At 50.1% G+C, this 18,244-nt stretch overlaps 1 protein-coding gene across 3 annotated transcripts in view; it reads right to left on the bottom strand.

Annotated features, from left to right (window-relative positions):
- The window catches only part of FLI1 (Fli-1 proto-oncogene, ETS transcription factor), a 115,443-nt gene that overhangs the window by 51,637 nt on the left and 45,562 nt on the right, over positions 1-18,244 (bottom strand). For 2 of the 3 annotated variants that reach the window (XM_024740706.1, XM_024740707.1), the window contains exon 2: positions 70-281. In XM_024740706.1, the coding sequence (XP_024596474.1) occupies positions 70-281 (212 nt within the window). Of the gene's footprint in view, positions 1-69; positions 282-697; positions 804-18,244 lie in introns of those variants that run through there. The other variant, XM_024740708.1, reaches the window with a different exon arrangement.

The raw sequence follows: 18,244 nt of genomic DNA, 5'->3' as shown, positions 1-18,244 counted from the left end.
GGTGGGGTGGGGAGGGGGCCCAGCCTCCCCCGGCCCCGACCCTGGGCAGCACAGGCCTGGCGGGCTTACCTGGACCCGTTCATGTGGTCGTACTCCCGCTTGACACTGACCCTCACGGGCTGATTCATCCACTCCTGCTGCGGGGGGAGGGGGTTGATCTTGTGGGGCTGGCCGTAGTCGGGACTCCCGGAGGCGGTCATGTCGGCCTTGGGGAGATGGGCCGCCGGTCCGTAGGCGGAGTCGAAGAGGGACTGGTCGTCGCTCACCACCGACAGAGCCTCCTGGAGGGCAGAGAGGAGACAGAAGCCCGGCGTCACTCTTCAGCCAGCACCACTCCCCACCTACCCTCCCTGGGAACTGGCGGGCTGGCCCATGGCTGCCCAGTTGCGCAAGCTTGATGGGTTCTCTGCAGGGTACCCTGGGTGATGAGGCAGTCTGGGGAGTGGAGCGGGGATGCAGACCCCCGGGAGTGTGTCCATCTGTTGGGTCTATAGGCTGGGACTCCCAGAAAGGAGTGTGGGGAGCGGAAGGCCAGGAAGAATGGTCACACAGAGCACATGCGTGGGTTGGGGTGGTGCTTGAACCCTGGGCTCTCTCGGGATAAACAGAAGTGCCCCTTACTAGCTGGGGAAGCAGTCAAGCTATGGGGCATAGGAGTGGGGACATTTCTTTTACAGGTGAGGCCAGTGAGACCCACCCGAAGAGGTTAAGTATGTGGCTCAAGGTCACACCAGGGAAGAAAGGTGAGGCCCAGGGTTGTGGTCCCCTCCAGTTTCAGTTTTCTTCTCTGCAAACAGGAATAAGAATAGCTTTTTCAGAGTTGATAGGTGATTGAATGAGAAGACCTAGGTACAGGTGTCTAGCTTGTCTGCTTAGAGGCGCTCTAGGATGTGCTGGGGCATCTTACACATCTGAGATGCAGATGGGAGGCTGCCTGCCTCCCCGGGACACAGTGCTCCTTCATCCTTTCCTGCCTGATACCTTCAGATGACAGTTTCCAGCCCTAAATGTGAGGATTCAGCCTGCCCAGGAAAGAGGGCGGAATCCCAGCTATGTGGATGGAGGAGTCAGGGCTGATCTTCCCATGCCTACTGTCCCGTCACCTGCCAGGACAGGTGGAGACGGCGGACAAAGAAAGGCAGCAGCATCACACTTTCCGGAGGTCTACCAACCAAAGCAGGGTAATGAGATTCCCTCATCATCCAGCTCATGGCAGATCACAGCGACCCAGGTCGTGGACTGGGGTGTGATCGTCACTAGATCACACAATTCCACCAAATTAAGTTGACCACGTTTCAGAAAAGGTAGTAATTCACCATCTAGAATTAATTATAATCAATATAATCTAAGTATAATTATACAATCTGTAATCGTGGAGAGGTGATGATGTAATATTACAGGAGAAATGTCTAGCACAGTCTCTGGTACAGAGTGACACCCAGGAAAGTTAGCTTTGATGGTTATTAGCTTCAAGTAAAGATTCTCTTAGGCCACCTGCTATGGTCTGAGTTGTTCCCTTAAAATTCATATGTTGAAACCCTAACCCCAGTTCCTCAGAATCTGACTGTATTTCGAGATAAGATTTTTAAAGAGATGCTTAAGTTGAAATGAGGCCTTTTGGGTAGGTCCTAATCCAATATGACTGATGTCCTTATAAGAGGAGGATATTTGGAAACATGGAGAGACACCAGGGGTGATGGGCACAGAGGGACCACCATGTGGGGAAGCAGCAAGGGGGCAGCTTATCTGCAAGCCAAGAAGAGGCCTCAGGACCCACCAGCACCCCATTTTGGATTTCCGGCTTTCAGAGCTGTGAGAAAATACATTTCTGTTGCCTGAGCCACACTGTCGGTGGTATTTTGCTATGGCAACCCTACCATGGCACCTTTACTTTAGCCCCCGCTCCCATACCTATAAAATTACAATCTGCTCTACCAGCTAAGTGTCGCCCTTTCTCCCACGGCTGTTCTCAACCCCAGCAGGAGGACAGCCATACTTCAAAGGAAGAGGCTCTTCTGCAGCTGTTTCCGGCTGGGATCAGGAAAGAATAACTGGAACATAGTCCGGGAAGTCTGCTCCTACACCAGAAGGCTTTGCAGAGTATAGACGTGGCCGGAGACGGCGGTTTCAAAGCTGAGCTGCCTGCGCAGTGTGGAAAGGACAGGGCGGGTCCCTTGATTCAGACCTAAATCTACTGGGCTCCTTCACTTTCCACCTGCTGCCCTGTGTCATACTCAGAGGAAAGTTGTGCTTTTTGGAACCATTTGTCTGTTGGTTACGATATCCATCGTCCATTTCAATTAGGGATCCGCGCTGGCTCCACACCCCAAACCGGGGATCTGAACTGTCCTCCAGGCACACAGTGGTTCCAAGTTGAAAAGTCAACTTGAAAAGTCACTGTCATCTTCCAGAGGCCTGAATCTGAGCCCATGAACTTCCTGGGGTTCTACACTAGGAGCGGAGATGCATTACCAACTAGGACCCATAAATGCCCTTTTGGTGACGGATGAACGGTCACCAGTTCTGTTATAAAAACAGACTACACCTAAGGAATCAGGTATCATCTTCCACCGTGGAGAGCGGCTGACATGCTTGCTTGACCATGCACAAATCTTGGCGTTTCCAATTAAAGTATTTCTTCCATCTCCTTTCCTCTGGGTTGGGGCAGAGGATGATGGAATAACCGAGGCCAGGAGGCCTGGGAGGCAGGACCGGGGATAGTGATACTCGGGCAAAGTTCACTACCATCATTATCCCCAGAGATGGCAGGTCAGGGAGCAGAGAAGCAGGGTAGTCAAGTCAGAGGGACCAAGCAGATGGCGAAACCAGGGTTCACAGCAAAGAGATTGCAACAGAGGCCAGATAAGACCAAGCTGGGATTTCTGGAGGCTGACCAAGGAGAGACTTCTTAAGTAGATGAGAAAAAATACTTTACAGAACAAAGTGCAGTGTGGTAAATGGTACAAAACCGGTTTGAACTCATTTTGGGAAAAAGTTTCCTTCAGTTCACAATCAAAGGAAACTCCAGTCAAGGGGCCACGTCACAGGAGGAGAGGACCCTGGTTTACTCCAGAACACCTCTCCTTCCCCTTTCTGTCCAGTCCTGTCCTCGGATCCCTCTGCTGTGTTTTTCAGACTCTTCCCTCTGTGAGCGAGCACCCAGTCCCTCACCCAGCCCACCCTGCACGTTCCCCCGCCAGATCCAGCTCCCTTGAAAGCTGTAAATACCGTCATCAGCCACAACCCCGGCTCAGATCCCTCTGAGAGCATCCTCGGTTTCATCCATCGCAAATCTATTCTCATCTGCCTGTTTTCCAAGAACTCAGCTTCGCCCCGGCGGCCCACCATCCACGTTCCCCGTTCACGACGTCCAGGCTGCACCTCCTGCCCCAGGCTCGCTGTTTCCACTGCTCCACTAAACAGGCCTTCAAGTGCCCTCCTGTGTCTTAGACTTTGTAAGCCCATGCGCTGGGAGCATCCTTTCTTTGCCCCCTGCTCCGGACACACATCCAATTCTTCCCATTTTGTAGGTAAATGAAATCTTCCTTCCTCCATGAAACCTTCCCTGATAATAATGCCCTGTGACTCATTTGAGCTTTGAAAGGTCAAGTGAGACTACTGCTTGGGTAAACATGCACGTGTACACACACACACACACACACACACACACACACACACACACACACACACACACACTTTTCTGTTTGCAGCCATTGATAGGGAAAAGGCTTTCTTAAAAAATTTCGTCACGTGGTGGAGAAAAGAATTGGTGGCTGGGAGAAGCTGGGGAGAGAGAAGATGCAAGAGAACAGTTCCTTGTCTGGCCTCCTGGACTGGATCAGAAAACCTAACACGAGCAGGGGAAGGAGATGAGGACCATTAAGTGGGAGTCGTAGATTTGGGGAGACCAGGCCCCAAACAAGCTGCTTTGGGATCCTGGTGAAGCGTGAGAGCTGGGGAGAAGATTCACACTGGCTCTGAAAGGAAACAACGGCGTTTTGCCAGGCAAGGCTGGAGCTTTGGGGGTGTCCCGAGACCAAGCCCACGGCATGTTCCCAATGGGCAGTGGCGAGCCTTTTCCAAGCTAATTTTGGGGCAGCGGCGCATTGTAGGAAGACGGGTGTGGGGCAGGAAGAGGCTGACAGGAGCACGGCGTGAGGTGAGTGTGGCCATCGTACTTGTGTGACAGAATCTTGTCCCCACTGGAGGTCCCGGAAGTCCCTGGGGGTAAGTTGATGGGGGCGTCAGCACCAAGGAGCTGCTTTGCCCAGCTGAGGAGCTGTTGAACTGGCCGTCGGATCAGCAACATGCCCGTAGCTTGTTACACACTTCGCTATGTCTTAGAAGCTGTTTACTTTTACTTAAATTCTTAAAACTTATAAAAGTTTCAACATGAAACTCTTACTTGTACTTAAAACTCTTTATGGGAATGAGTACACAGTTGGGGCTCAAGACCTTTATACTGAGGGACGGTTGCTGAGTGGTTACCTCCAGGATGATGGGCTGAAGACAGAGAGAGCGTCAGCATAAACGTTCACACACTCTTCTCAGGGTGGCTGGGTTCCTTCACTTCTCCTTTTGACTTTGGACCTGACACTGATCCCTTCATTCAGAGGAAGTCAAATGATCCTTTAAAGCCTTGCTGAGTCCGGGTTGCTGCAGAGCGCGTGGCAGGGAAACTGACTTCGGTAGGAAGGACAGAGGGCGTGGCCCTAATCCCGTGTGGGGCTCAGTCTGGGGTCTCTCTCGGCCCTTGTCGCTGTCCCTGGGAAGCCAGCCCTGACTTGCTTAGTAACTGGATTCTGCGAAGCACATCCCTTTGCTCTGCTGAGTGCTGGGAAGGAAAGGCCTGTCACTTAGGACAGGCTCTGGTCTCTCAGCCACTGAGACCTAGACCCAGAGGGAGGCACAGGGCCCCTTGACTCCAAGCAGGGAAGTGGTCCAGCACAACAGTATCCCACTTGACCCGTTTACCAGAGCACTCAGGCAAGGGCAACTACTGGGAATGGCAGCTTGATTTCCGAGCTAAGCGGATAGTCATACTGGCCGTAGAAATGCTGACCAAACTGTGTCAGCTTTCCTTCCCAGGATGCCCTGCTGGCCCAGGGAGCCAGCAGATGGACACGGCCAGAGGGCACTAGTCTTGGTGCTTCTTACCCAATTTGTGTTAAGGTGCCTTTAACACATCACTTACAATACATCCCTGTCATCATTGTAGAAAACAGGTCAAAGTAGCAGACAATTATCATAGCATTTATTTAGTGCAAATCCAGTTTCCCTGAGCGATCTAATTTAATCCTCCCTGCAATTCTACGAGGGATGTACTGTTATCACCTCTAGTTTTCAGATAAGGAAATGGCTATTCAGAGAAGTGAACTCACTAGCTCAGGTGACGAAGTAAGTGAGTGTGACCTGGGATTCAAATTCAGATCTGCTGTCTGGGCACTTAACCATTACCATCCACCTCCCAGTTAGACTAACTTCTTTGAGGGTAACTCTTTATGTCTGTTGAGATGTACACAGAGCACAATCTTTGGAGTCAGAAAGATTTGAGTTCTGGTCCAAGTTCCATCAGTTAGTCATCAATGCACCACCTAGTGCAATTTATACTTTACAAACTTCATTTCCTCACCTGTAGAACGGTGATGATAACAGTACCTAATCTGGCAGATTTTGAATAAATATAAAACGAGGTAAGTGAACTCCCTAAATCGAGAGCCTAAAGTTCTTAGGACACAGCAAACACCAAAACAAACACAAAACAACAACAAAAAAAGTTTTTTTTAAAAGAAGCACGGTGCTGAGAGATGCCTTGAGACCCTTTGGGTTGGAGATGGGGGCAGGGCGAGGGGAGACAGATAAAGCCTGAGAGATTCCTTCTTCTCAACTGTGTTGGTTACTTAAAAGTAACCAAGGTTGCCCAAGGTTCAAAATGAGCGGGTTTGAAGATAATAGTTGGATTTGAAATGCAGATTCCACGGGGTTCTAGAAAAGAGAACCTACTTCCTAATCTATGTTTCTCCTCCTTGCAAACCATCAGATTGCTCCATTGCAGCTTCAGCCCTCTCTCTCTTTCTAGCTTCTGAATTCAGGCCTCTAGGAGGCACAGATAAGGCACTGAAATAATCCTGCAAATGAGGGGAGGAGGTGGCCAGCACCCACTCATCCTGCTGTTCCTACATCAGGCATGTAGTAAATATCAGAAGAATGCCACATGCATAACTGTGAATTCACTAATAAATAAACTTCCCTTAGTTTGGAATTTGCCATATATACTTTTTTTCCCCTCTCTTTTCCTTTTTTTTTTTTTAAAAATACCAGCAGATGTGTCTTCCACCATTTGTTTCCCTTAGATTAAGCAAAGGATATTTTCCATGCTCACGTCAGTTGAGTGATGGGGGATGTGGTCAGAGCATGGCCACGTGATGGCCGGGCTGACATCAGTGGTGAGCCAATAACTGCATCTCCAAAGACCTTAGCAGAGACGCAGGCAGAGAGGGAAAATGCTGGAGAGGGTGCCGTGAGGATCTCCCCATTCTCTGCAGGAGTGCATGGAAGAAATGTCTGCCGTCGTCCACGTGCAGCAAGGACACACACGGGCCACGGTGATGGGCCAAATGGAGTTAGAGAGGGAAAAGACCCAAATTTCCCCCACCCTTTCCTGATTCTTACAATTAGGCTGAGTATTTATTTCTAGCACAGGGAATGACCCAAAAGAGGGGCCTGAGAAGAACTGACCCTACGTTGTTTCCTTCCCCTCCTCTCCCCTGTCCTGCCCCGAAACTTGTAAGGACAGCTCTCGGTGGCTCAGGGACTCTGCTGGAGCAAGTGAAAAAGATGTCAAAAGCGACCAAACTGAGTTCCCTGCCTCTGCCCCTGCTCAGTGGGTCCACGACTCCCAGACCAGGCCTCTGGAAAGCTCATCCCTGGGTCACCGCAGGGAGCCCACGAGCTGTGGCTTTGTATTACATTCTTTGCATAATGACGTGAAGTCCCTTCTCCTGGCAGCCAGAGAGCATACAAAATGCAGACAGGATTCTAGGGAGCAAAGTCCTCTGTCTTCTCTGTTTGGGGAAACCAGCAGGCTCTGCAGCAGTGTGTGTGTGTGTGTGTGTGTGTGTGTGTGTGTGCTGGGGGTTTGGTCAGCACATTCTCATCTGAAGTGTCAGGAGAGATGGCTCCTGTGAGTTTGCTCAAACCTTTGGCCTCTCCCTCCCTTCTAATTGCCAGCCCTGTGCCCAGATATTGCCCGTTATTCCCATCCCACAGAGGGCAGGTGTCAAGGGGAAGAGGAGGTAAATGTTCTGCAAAGTTGGCTACGGAAGAAAGTGGAAACATTGATCCATCACCCAACTTTAACTGAAAGCTCTTCCGCACAGAGCAGCGCAGGTACCCTGCTCAGGTCGGGAAGGGTGCCTTTGACCCAAAACAGCCACATCAGTATTTCCAATCTTTGCCACTCCCCACCGAGAGGCTGCGTCTATTTCCCTCCCCTTGAACCCAGAGGAGACTTTATGACGCCTCAGAAAGTGGAAGGTGGCAGAAGCGGCCTTGCAGGACTTCCAAGGGCAGGTGACAGACGCATTACGACTTCCACCTGCTTCTCGTTCTCTCTTGGGCCTCTAGCCCTTGGAAACCAGCCACCATCCTGTGAAGAAGCCCACACCAGCCCGAGCAGAGAAACTACATGGAGAGGTCCACACACAGAGCAACTGAGGCCACCAGCCACCAGCCAGCATCAGCCTCCAGGCCTGGGAGTGAGGAACCTTCAACGAAGGTTGACAGAACTCATAAGCATAATAATTGTTTTGTGCCACTAGATTTGGGGGTGATTTCTCATGTAGCGACTGGAGCATCTCCTATCACTTTGATCAGCAACAAGAGATCCATATTCAAAGGAGGTAGAGGAGGATTGTGTGAGTAACCTTCTCACTATGGTAACTGGCAGGGGCTGACAGCAGTCAGCACCAGGACAGACTCCGTGGGGAAGCGGAGGCCCAAAGCCTAACCTCTCCAGGTTCGTACAGTGAGGGAGGGTCAGACTCAGCCATAAGGCCTGACTCCTCTGATAACCATGTAGGGGAATTACCCCAGACAAACAACAGTGAGAAAACAAACAACAAGCAGGGACCACTTTTTAAATTAGAAGGAACAAACAGAGCAAGTATAATGTGATAACATGACGCTTTCAAGGAACTTTCACAACCATCACCTCATTTAGCCTTTTAGGATGTGAGTTAGGAGTCTCATATTACTGTAAAGAAACCTGAACTAGTGACTCTCCAACCCGTAGCCTGACTGCAAAGCTTATACTCTTCCCCCCAAACTGTTCCCCGTTTGCTAACTCTGTCTAATCCTATCCTGGGCTCTGCCGCACAGCCAAATTGGCCCTGGAAACTCAGAGTGTTTGGCTGATTTCTAAAGTAGCTTATTGAAATTTCTAACCTCATCCCTGCCCCGCCCCCAGGCCTCCGTGCCCACTCCTGGTCACTTAGAACTTCTCTAACTGGGGTGGGGGGTGGGGGTGGGGGCTTCTGCTGTGGCCCGCCCAGAGAAAGGCAGCCAGCCAAGCCCCTAGAAGATGGAATTGGAATCCTTTGCAGATGAAAGTATTTTATTTAATGGAGTTTAATAAATTAAGGGAATGAGCCTAAATGAGTTCAGAGGAGAGGGTCTTGGCGTTCCATAAAGATGGCCATGTAACAGAATCCAGAGCTGGAGGCCCCTGTTAATCACCGTCTCCCATTAGATGCTTCTCCACGTCTCCCATGGGTATTTACCTTTGCCTGTTGACATTGAGTTTTCACAGTCACTTTTTTGACCCTAACCACATTTAAAGGGATCTCTAAAGATCAAAGTTACATTCTCCTCCCACAGAGGATGACTTTAATGCTGAAAAGAAGAAAAGTGCTGAATGTGGATACTAACAGGAAGGCAGATAGAAGGTTAGTCTGAGCTCCAAGAAGGGAACGTTTTACAGTGTGTTGCCCTTTCTGTTTCTTTACAATGGGGCTGACCACTCTTCAAGCTGCTTTCTCTCAATGACGATGGGGAGTGTGAAAAGGCCAGCCATGATCTGCTGTGTATAACTTGCTACATTTGACACTCCGGGGACCAAGCCCCTCTCTAATAATAAGGAGTGACCTGACCACAGAGGTGGACCCCGAGGTTCCCAAGGGACAGGGTGGCAAGAGGGTGGGATGTGAGGCCTCGCTGTGGTTGGCAAGCTTAGATGTTCTCTTCTGTGAAATCAAGTCCGTATTCTCCTGCCAGTTCTGATTGGCTGGAAGGGTTAAGTAAAGCCCTGCCAGGTGCAAAGGGGTGATGATGAAGAGAGAACTGTCAACCATCAAAACACACCCCCAGACGCCATGGGGAGAAGCAGGTGGGCAAGGCGGCCGTCCTGGATACCGGACCAGCCGTAGTTCCCAATGGATTTCACTGCTCGTCCCTTGCACTGGGACTGTCTTCTGCCCGGTTGCACAGCAGTGGCTGTACCAGTCATTAAAAATACAGGATGCTTCCACACTGGTGGCTCAGTGCTGTTGCTCTGAGCCCCCTCCTGCCCTTCTCTGCCCCGGGATGATGAGGACTAAAGGTTCGAAGACTGGCACCGCGGGTCCTCTGGGACTCTGCTCCAAGACCAGGAGTTGGTGCCCTGGTGCCCCCGTGGCACCACATGAGTGGTTATACATCAGAATGTTTTCCTTGCCCTGCTTTTCCGATTGCGGAAGTGGGGGCGTGAGATGGGCTGGGAGCCGCCTTGTCCCCCAGAGGGTCCCCGAGCACGTCTGCTGCGGGAGGGGTCAAAGACAGAGGGTACAAAGGAAGCAAACCCACTTCTCCGCTCTCTTCACTCCGTAGGGTGCCGTTGTAAAATCCATTCCAATAAAAGGCACAGGCTGCCAGCTGGGTCAATGGAGGGCTTTACTGGCTGTGCAACTTTGGGCAAATTACCTAACCTCTTGGTTCCTGGCAAACTCTAACCGTCTTCTACTGAACGTTTAATGCTCTTTGACGATGATGAATGGCCGCACTGCCCTGATCACGGAGAGCTGAAAGCTTGGAAGAAGCATCCTGGTGGGGAGGGGCCGCACTGCGTCCTCACAGAGTCTGAATTTCCCCCATCGCGGGGGGATGGGATGCAGTTCCTGATACTGGGGAGTGGGGGGCTCTAAGAGTTTCCCTTGGGGCTTGGTCTTTATGGCTCTGGCCTGCTAGCTGGACCAAGACGAGTTCAGTCTGGTCTGTGGTGACAAGAGAGTGACGAAGGGAGGAAGGGGGTGGAGGCAGTTCAGGTCTGAAACGATGGGCTCCCCCAGGGGAAGCAGACATTGGTCTACCAGTCTTGATGACGCCTTCTGACATCTTTTGCAAGCGTCTGGGAAGGGAGGAAATGTAGATGGCATGTATCCTTGGGTGCTTCTCCAAGGCCACGGGTCCTGGGAACTTTCCCATCCTTTGTCTCAAAGACCAGTTTTGCTGCTAGAAGCAGCCCAAAGAGAGGGACCACGTCAATCTTAGTCACTGTCCGCATCCAGCAGCTTGCACAGTTCCTGGCACCTAGCAGGTGTGCAACAAATTTTTTTGACGGATAAGAACCCCAGAGCATGATGGGAAACACCGAGAGCATCCCTCTCCCGCCAGCACCTCTGCTGCCAGCCAGACCTCTGGCTCACTCTCGGCCACGAGACATTAAGCCTTGCACACAGGCTTGTCCATTTTTTTAACCCGCCGCACCCAGTGACCGTTTCTTGTTCAAATTTAAACACGAAGCCACTGACTACTCCGCACCCCCCCACCAAAAAAGCACTCGAGGTCCTTTTCCTAGAAGCTGTGATCTTATCTGCTGATTTCCTCATGTGATGGTTTCCGTGGCAACGGGTGCCCTCATAATCACAGGAAGCCCGGCAGGAAACAAGCACGTAGGGGCCCTTCGATCTATTCTTCCAGCTACACCCAGGGAGCATCCTGGCAGGGGGGCAAAAGCAAAACCAGCCTCAAGAAGCAGGGTGTCCATATCTGTGAGCCCTGCTGGCCCTGGCCAGGGAGAGGGGAGAGTCCACTTCACCTTGATGGACACCCGGGGCCCAGCACGAGTGACTCCGTTTGACTTCACTTTCTCCAGGGCGTTGGGCAAAAAGGATCCCGAATCCATTTCCCAGTGCTTAATAGCTGTTTCCTTTCCATGATTCATGCCCAAGGAGCCACGCTGGGTGACCTCAGGCCCAGCTAGTCCTGAGTGTGCAGGATTTCCAACTTTCACATCTGGATGAGCTATTCTAGCCAAGGTGTTTAGTTCTTCTGTGGCCCCACGGCATATGGTTACCAGATTGCTGCAGGAACACAAGGATGGGAGTGACCAGGGGAGGTGCCCACAGAGGTCCGTCTTCTGGGCTGGCTCAGCCACCCTGGCCCCGTCTCTGCCCACCTCCTGGGTTTACTGTACTCTGCTCCTCTACTCCATTTGTACCTTCTGTTCGTTTCCCCCTTTCTTGTTCCTTCTCTTGCATTTTAATGTCCTATTTTTTAAAATTAATTTTTATTGGAGTATAGTTGCTTTACAATGCTGTGCTAGTTTCTCCTGTACAGCAAAGTGAATCAGCTATACAGATACATATACCCCCTCTTTTTTGGATTTCCTTCCCATTTAGATCACCACAGAGCACTGAGTGGAGTTCCCTGTGCTGTACAGCAGGTTCTCATTAGTTATCTATTTTATATAATACATAGTAGTGTATATATGTCAATCCCAATCTCCCAATTCATCCCACGGCCCCCTTCCCCCCTTGATATCCATATATTTGTTCTCTACATCTGTGTCTCTACTTCTGCTTTGCAAATAAGTTCACCTATACCATTTTTCTAGATTCCACATATAAGTGATACTATACGATACTTGTTTTTCTCTTTCAGAGTTACTTCACTCTGTATGACAGTCTCTAGGTCCATCCACGTCTCTGCAAATGGCACAATTTCGTTCCTTTTTATGGCCGAGCAATATTCCATTGTGTATATGTACCACATCTTCTTTATCCGTTCCTCTGTTGATGGACTTAATGTCCTATTTTAAATAGTTTCTCCCCTTGTTATATAAGACCTGCCACCCCTTTCTCCCCAGCACGCTTGGCCTGTAGACATCTCTATAATACAGATTTCTGATTGCTCTTTGCGTGTCTGCAAACACCTATGTGGACACCAGCTTTCTCCTCCCTTTGCTCTATCCAGATGTCCCTGCATAGACCCTGCCTCATTAAATCTCAGCTTTTCACCAAACCTTTATGGAGGACCTTCTACATGTCAGGCATTCAGTACAGGGGATGCAAAGATAAATGCGCCCCAAGGTGCTCAATCTGGGGAGAAGGTTGACTTATGTAGGGGACTTATGTGGGGGGGATGGGAGGGCTGTGAGTGAGGGCCTTGGGGGTTGGCCTCCTGGAGGAAGTAGAGCCTGAGGTGGGTGGAAGGGACATTCTAGAACACCTGGAGTTCCACCACGTCTTCCAGGAAGCTTTGCCACCCTGCAGCTCACCGCAGTAACCTCTCACTCTGCTGAAGTCTGTAGTACTTTCCATCTCATCTCTGATTCAGCACTTTATTCTAGACTGCCTTGTCACGTTGCTTTTATTTGTATTTAACTCCCTCTGGATACTGTAGTTTTTCACAGGTTGATGCTCTGTCTCTCCAGAAAGTAAATCCCGCACGGATGGATTTTCTTTGTGGTTTTCCACAGACGTTATTAACACTTACGAATACCTTGGTTTCCTCATCCCTAAAATGGGCACAATGACGGAACCCACTGCAAAGGGTTAATGTGAGGATGGGGTGAGGCGAAGGGCTCCCCACTGTGCCCTTGCTCTGCACGGCACAGTGCTGGCCCCTTAGAGATGTTGCTTCTGGTACCTCTTGTTAGTTCTGTGACTTTAGGCAAATTCTTTCATCTCTCTGTGCCACAGTTTCCTTTTTGGTAAAATAGTGATGATGATATTAGCATGCTAACTCATGCCTGTCACACAGTAAAGCACTCCTTAAGCTTAACCTTCTTATTCTAATCCACGGGTTTTAAGATAGGAAAAGCACTTCATCTCTCCGGGCCTATTTCTTTACCAAAACACAAAAGACTGAACTAGGTGAGAGCCAGTTCTGAGCCAGTGCTTCAGTCCTATCATCGATTAGCAGATCGATCCTATAGCCTCATTTGCCTGCGATGGTCCCAACTGATGCCTTTTGTGCCAGAAAATGCTTAATAATGCCTCCTTTCACTCTCAAAATTATCCTGGTTTGTCTGATGCGCTATGGGGCTGCCCCATCTATGGTAACTCAGAGATTGCGGTGTGCCTCAGCTCCTTGCCCTCCCCCTTCCAGGGAAGAGGTAAGGGGAACCGAGGACAGCCTGGTCTCCACACAAGAAGCCAGGCATTGCTCCTCTTGGAGCTCAAACTCTGCCTCTGGTACACAGCTGGTCTCTCGGTTGGCAGCCACCCTCAAAGCAGTCACCCACTGGGTTGGCCTTCATACTCGTTTGACTTGAGTGCCAAGCCTAGGCATTCTGGCATTGGGCCTCCTGTCTCTCGGCATCCATCTATAAGGAAAAGCAGATATTTTGTGAACAAGTCCTGCCAAGGGCTTCCAATGAAAACATCTCAGTGGGATTACATGGAGGTATTTTCTTTGCCACTCTCAGTAAAGCTGGTTGAGCAGAAAACCCAGCTGAAGCCCCCTGACAGTTCCTAGGGACTTGGGACTGATTCGGTTACTTTCTCTATAAAGGGTACTTAGTGTTCGACTCTTGGAAGCTTCTGGAGGGACCGGCCTTGCCGCGTAGAAGCCACACCTGTCTGTCTGTCCCAAGGACAGGAGTCACGATGGCAGTAAGGCTTAATCCTTGACGTTCCAAAAACTTATGGGAAATGGGAAACCGCTCTCCTAGGTGGGGAAGCCATGAGGAGGTGTCCAAAACCTCATCAAAAAGCCTCTCAGCTCCTTTCCCTGCTTGGTTCCCTTTACTTCAGGATCCACTGTTGATGACTGCCAATTCTCATGCTGCTACTTCTGCTTGGGTTTCTTCATGGTTGGGATCTCCCACGTTCTGTAGGCCTTGGTGATTTTCACGAGAAGACCAAAGCCAACAATGTCAACCTTCCCAACCCCGCGCTTCTTGGAACCCGTCGTCACCTTGCTCTCTCTAATCCCAAACCAAGAAAGGTTTCAGGTCTCCCAGCCTGAACGACTTGAAAAAGTGTTAGAGATTGTGGAAAGGAGGAACGAGGGTTTGTATACTCTTCAACCTCAGTCTTGTGATAAACTCGGAATTAAGACACAAAAACTGTTTACATAAACCTGTGATCCTTTTACACAGAAAGAAACGGAACTCTTGAATTTGGTCCTTCAGACCAGTGCTGTCCAGTAGAACTTTCTTCGATAGGAAACGTTCTCCAGTCTGCACCATGCAACGCAGAAGGCACTAGTCCTGGTGGCTACAAGCATTCGAAATGTGGCCCGTGTGACCGAGGACCTGAATTTTTAAATTTTAGTTAATTTAAATTGAAAGAGCCACATGTGCTAGGGATTGCCACGTTAACCAGCGTGGGCTCTAGACACTCGTGCTTGGTGGCCGGTCTACGTGCTACTCAAAATGTGTGACGGTCACTTTGGATATTTCTTGAACACGTCCTGTCTCATTATGGGACCGTGAGACATATTTGTCACAAAAAGCATTCCTTCTCTGAGGCATTCATTCATATTGGTTGGACATGTGCCTTGCTCCAGGCACTGTGATAAAAAGTCAAGAATGTGTCTGTGGAAAATGACATCAGAGAGTTTTAATAGCATTTGTTGATTGCAATGGAATTAGGAGATTTGTAGAAACTTTCCCTCCTGCTGATCTGGCTGTGTCTGCGTAGTGAAGTAAATTCCTGCGAGCGATTTTGTGAATAGAGGGTCCCCTGAGAAGTGAGCAGCCTCTCCAAGTCTGCTGTGCAATCACTGACTGTGCCCAGGGCGGAGGAGGTGATGCTGGGAGAGGGAGATGGGGGAACATCTGAATTAAATACGGTAGGAATTACGGTATGTTGTGAGGACCAAATTAAAGAAGAGCGAGGTCTGCAAAAGAACTCTGGAAAGCGTAAGGCGCTGCCTTTTAATGCTACCGTGAGCTCATGTAACAATCCGGGCCGATGGCTTTCCCAGATACCCTGGTGTAGCATCTCCGAAAGCGATAAAGCAGCTGAGCAGTGCCTCCCGAGAAAGAGGCAGGGCGTGAAGTAGACAGAAGACAACTGCCAAGGCAGGGGGATTTCAGAGGAGGGGAGAGCAGTGAACTGAGCAGGAATGAGGGGAGGGGAGGGTGTTAACACTCTATTGCCTGTCAACAAATGTACGGCAGGGACTTTCCTGGTCACAAATATTCAGCTGGGACCTCACGGAAACATTGCATCCCGTATCTAAAGAGCACAGAGCAGGGAGAAGGGGGCCTAGACACAGCGCCCCGACCTCTGGGGGCTTCTTCCTAAGGGATTTGGAAGGACACCATCTCCCTTTAGAAAAAGGTTGTGGCTCTCACGGGCCTTCGAACAACACCCGGATGGTGAGTGACCTGGAGGCACGGTGGGAGGACCCCACAGTAAGATTCCCTGCATCCTGGCAGGCTGCTCAGCCCCAGAGCCCAAGTCCCAGTGCATGGCGACTGTGCTTTAAACCAGAGCTTCAGCCTGCGCACTCTTGGCCCCGCGACACATCACGGGTGCTTCTGGAATGCTTAGACCTTAGGAGACTGGCAACTCTGATGGGCGCAGCCCAGGGCTCTGGGTGCCAGCTCTGCCTGGGAACCCTTCTTCCCACAACATCAACATTTGCATGCAAACAGGATCTTTGCCGCTGCACCTTCTCTCCCCTCCTTTCTGGCCACCCTGTCCCCATCCTTCCCAGGCCCAGCATCAACTAAGCAACCATACCACACTCTACCCCAACTCACCTCTAAGAGGTGACCCTGCCATTAGGGTGCCTCAGATCACCTAAGCCTCTGAAGGGAGGCCCCTACGGCATGGGTCCACTCCAGGTCCTACCTGTCAACATTTGATGGTCTGAGCTCATTGAGAAAGAGTTAATCTAAAATATTCACTCTTATATTCCAAAGAGACCGCTACAGTTTTAGAGGGGTTTCCCCTTCCCTCCCAGCAGATAAATCCTCTTAATTGTTTTTAATAGAGGCACTTTTTTGTTTTTTAATGCATCCTCTAAGCACACAGAAAACTAACTGGGATGATTAGGGGAAGAGGAGGGGGAAAAAGCATGGTGGGCCCATGGTCAGGCCGGCTGACAGGAAATCAGGTTGACCACATTCATGGGGTCTTGGTCTTTGACAACCCAACAGTGTTCAAGGATTTCTCTGGCTTAATGTCAGGACTCCCAATGGGCCAGTCCTTCTATAAACACCAAATGTAAGCGCCAAGGGGAAAAGATAGGAAAGATGTTGTCTTTAGATACCGTTATTTGTTGTGATCGCAGATTTACTCTTTCAGACCCCCCGTGGGTCCCTCGAGAGCTTTCCGAGCATACCTTTCCGATAGAGACCATCCGATCACCACCCTCCCTGTACACGTGTGTACACATATCCCGAGTAGTTATTTCAATATACAGCTGCCCTTCCCACTTTGGGTCAGAGGGTTTCTTGGGAGATTACTTTCTGCACTCATGGAGCACAGCCATACCTAGAAGTTGATGGCCAGGAGGCCTCTGTTTCCCTCTAACACCAGAGCACGTGAATCAAGACCCATGTGTCCCGCACACGTGGGGACACGAGGCGTAGCCAGAGGGTCTGGCCAGACCTGATGCAGCTCAGACGTGGCCCTTTGCTCTTGCGGCAGGAGGAAAATCCTGTCAAAACGGCTTAAAGATCTTCTAATATTTCCATGCAATTAAGGCCACATCTGTCTCCCAGGCCCCCGCACTTCTTTGCTAGTTCACAGACATGAACCAAACAGTCTGTCTTGTCGATCTGGAAGGTAACAAAGAGCTCCATTCATAACTGTAGGCACTTTCACCATTTTTTTTTTCAAAGTAAAATAGAGTTTTCACTTTGAGAATAACCTGTGTGGCAAGCGAGCGAAGGATTTTTTTCCCCCCTAATAAATCAAATTCAACAGCCTAATAAAACGCTGGCTCCCCCCTCTCCCCCCACCCCGTTCCCTCCCTCCCTCCCTCCCAGGGTCCCACTGGGCTGACAACTGCTCTGCATTGAGAGCAGTGGGTGCCCTCAAGGAGGTGTGGGAAGGTGAGCTGGGAGCAAATGAAGGGAGTTCAAACACCTTTGGAAGGTGCGATGGGTTGTTTGGCAGATTAAGGACTGGGTGGGCGGGTGGGGTGGAGGGAAGGTGGGGGGCTAGGCTGCTTTCCCCTCCCCAGCTTCACCTACTTTTTCAGCCTTTCAGAGCTTGTTTCAAAATACTCCTTTTCTTCCACAGCTCACTCTACCCCAGTACCCATCCCTGAACATTGGGTAAACCTTCTGCTTCCTTCTTTTGCACGAGGAGGAACAAAAGCGCCATGTTCCGAAAGATGGAGCAAGGGCTCTGGGACCACACCTGCAGCCGAAGCCCTGCAGGAGCTTGGCCCTCCTCAGAACAAGGCTGAGAGATCTCCCCTGTCTTTGAAGCCTCCAGAGAGTGAGTTTGCAGGAGATAAGTGCTGATAAACATCGGGTTGTGTGCTTATCCGCAGAGAGCACAGTCTTTTGAGGTTCTCTCTGCACTCACAGGACGTAGAGACTCTAATCAGAAAACAGAAGGGAAAATGCAAAACCAAGCAGTATTTGCTGCTGCTTTTTCTTCTTCTTTTTTGTTTTGTTTTGTTTGGTTTCAGTCTACACACTGGAAAGCCCAACACGGATGCTGTAACACAGGGGACTCCAGAGCAGAAATGCAGCCCTGGGTCTTTGCTTTGTTCAATGTTTTTGTTCTGACATCAATGGAAGAAATATTCAGTCCTGTACATAAGAGGATGAGTCAAACGTTGATAACAATGATTATCGATCTCCAACATTTTCTTCTCCCAAGTGCTTTTACAGGCGTTGTGTTATCTGGCCCTCATGACAACCCTCTAAGGAGGACAGATGGTTTACAAGGGAAGAAAGTGAGCCTGGGCTTGGTTGTATGATTTATCCAATGCCACACAGCATGAAGTGGGGTGGCAGAAGGAAAGCCCAGATTTTTCTGGCTATAAAGCTGGGTTCTGTTCATTCTATCCC

This window comes from Neophocaena asiaeorientalis, unplaced genomic scaffold, assembly GCF_003031525.2.
Source record: "Neophocaena asiaeorientalis asiaeorientalis breed wild unplaced genomic scaffold, Neophocaena_asiaeorientalis_V1.1 scaffold308, whole genome shotgun sequence".
NCBI lineage: Eukaryota > Metazoa > Chordata > Mammalia > Artiodactyla > Phocoenidae > Neophocaena > Neophocaena asiaeorientalis.
The sequence above is the reverse complement of the archived record's forward strand: the minus strand, read 5'-3'. Positions and strand labels throughout refer to the sequence as shown.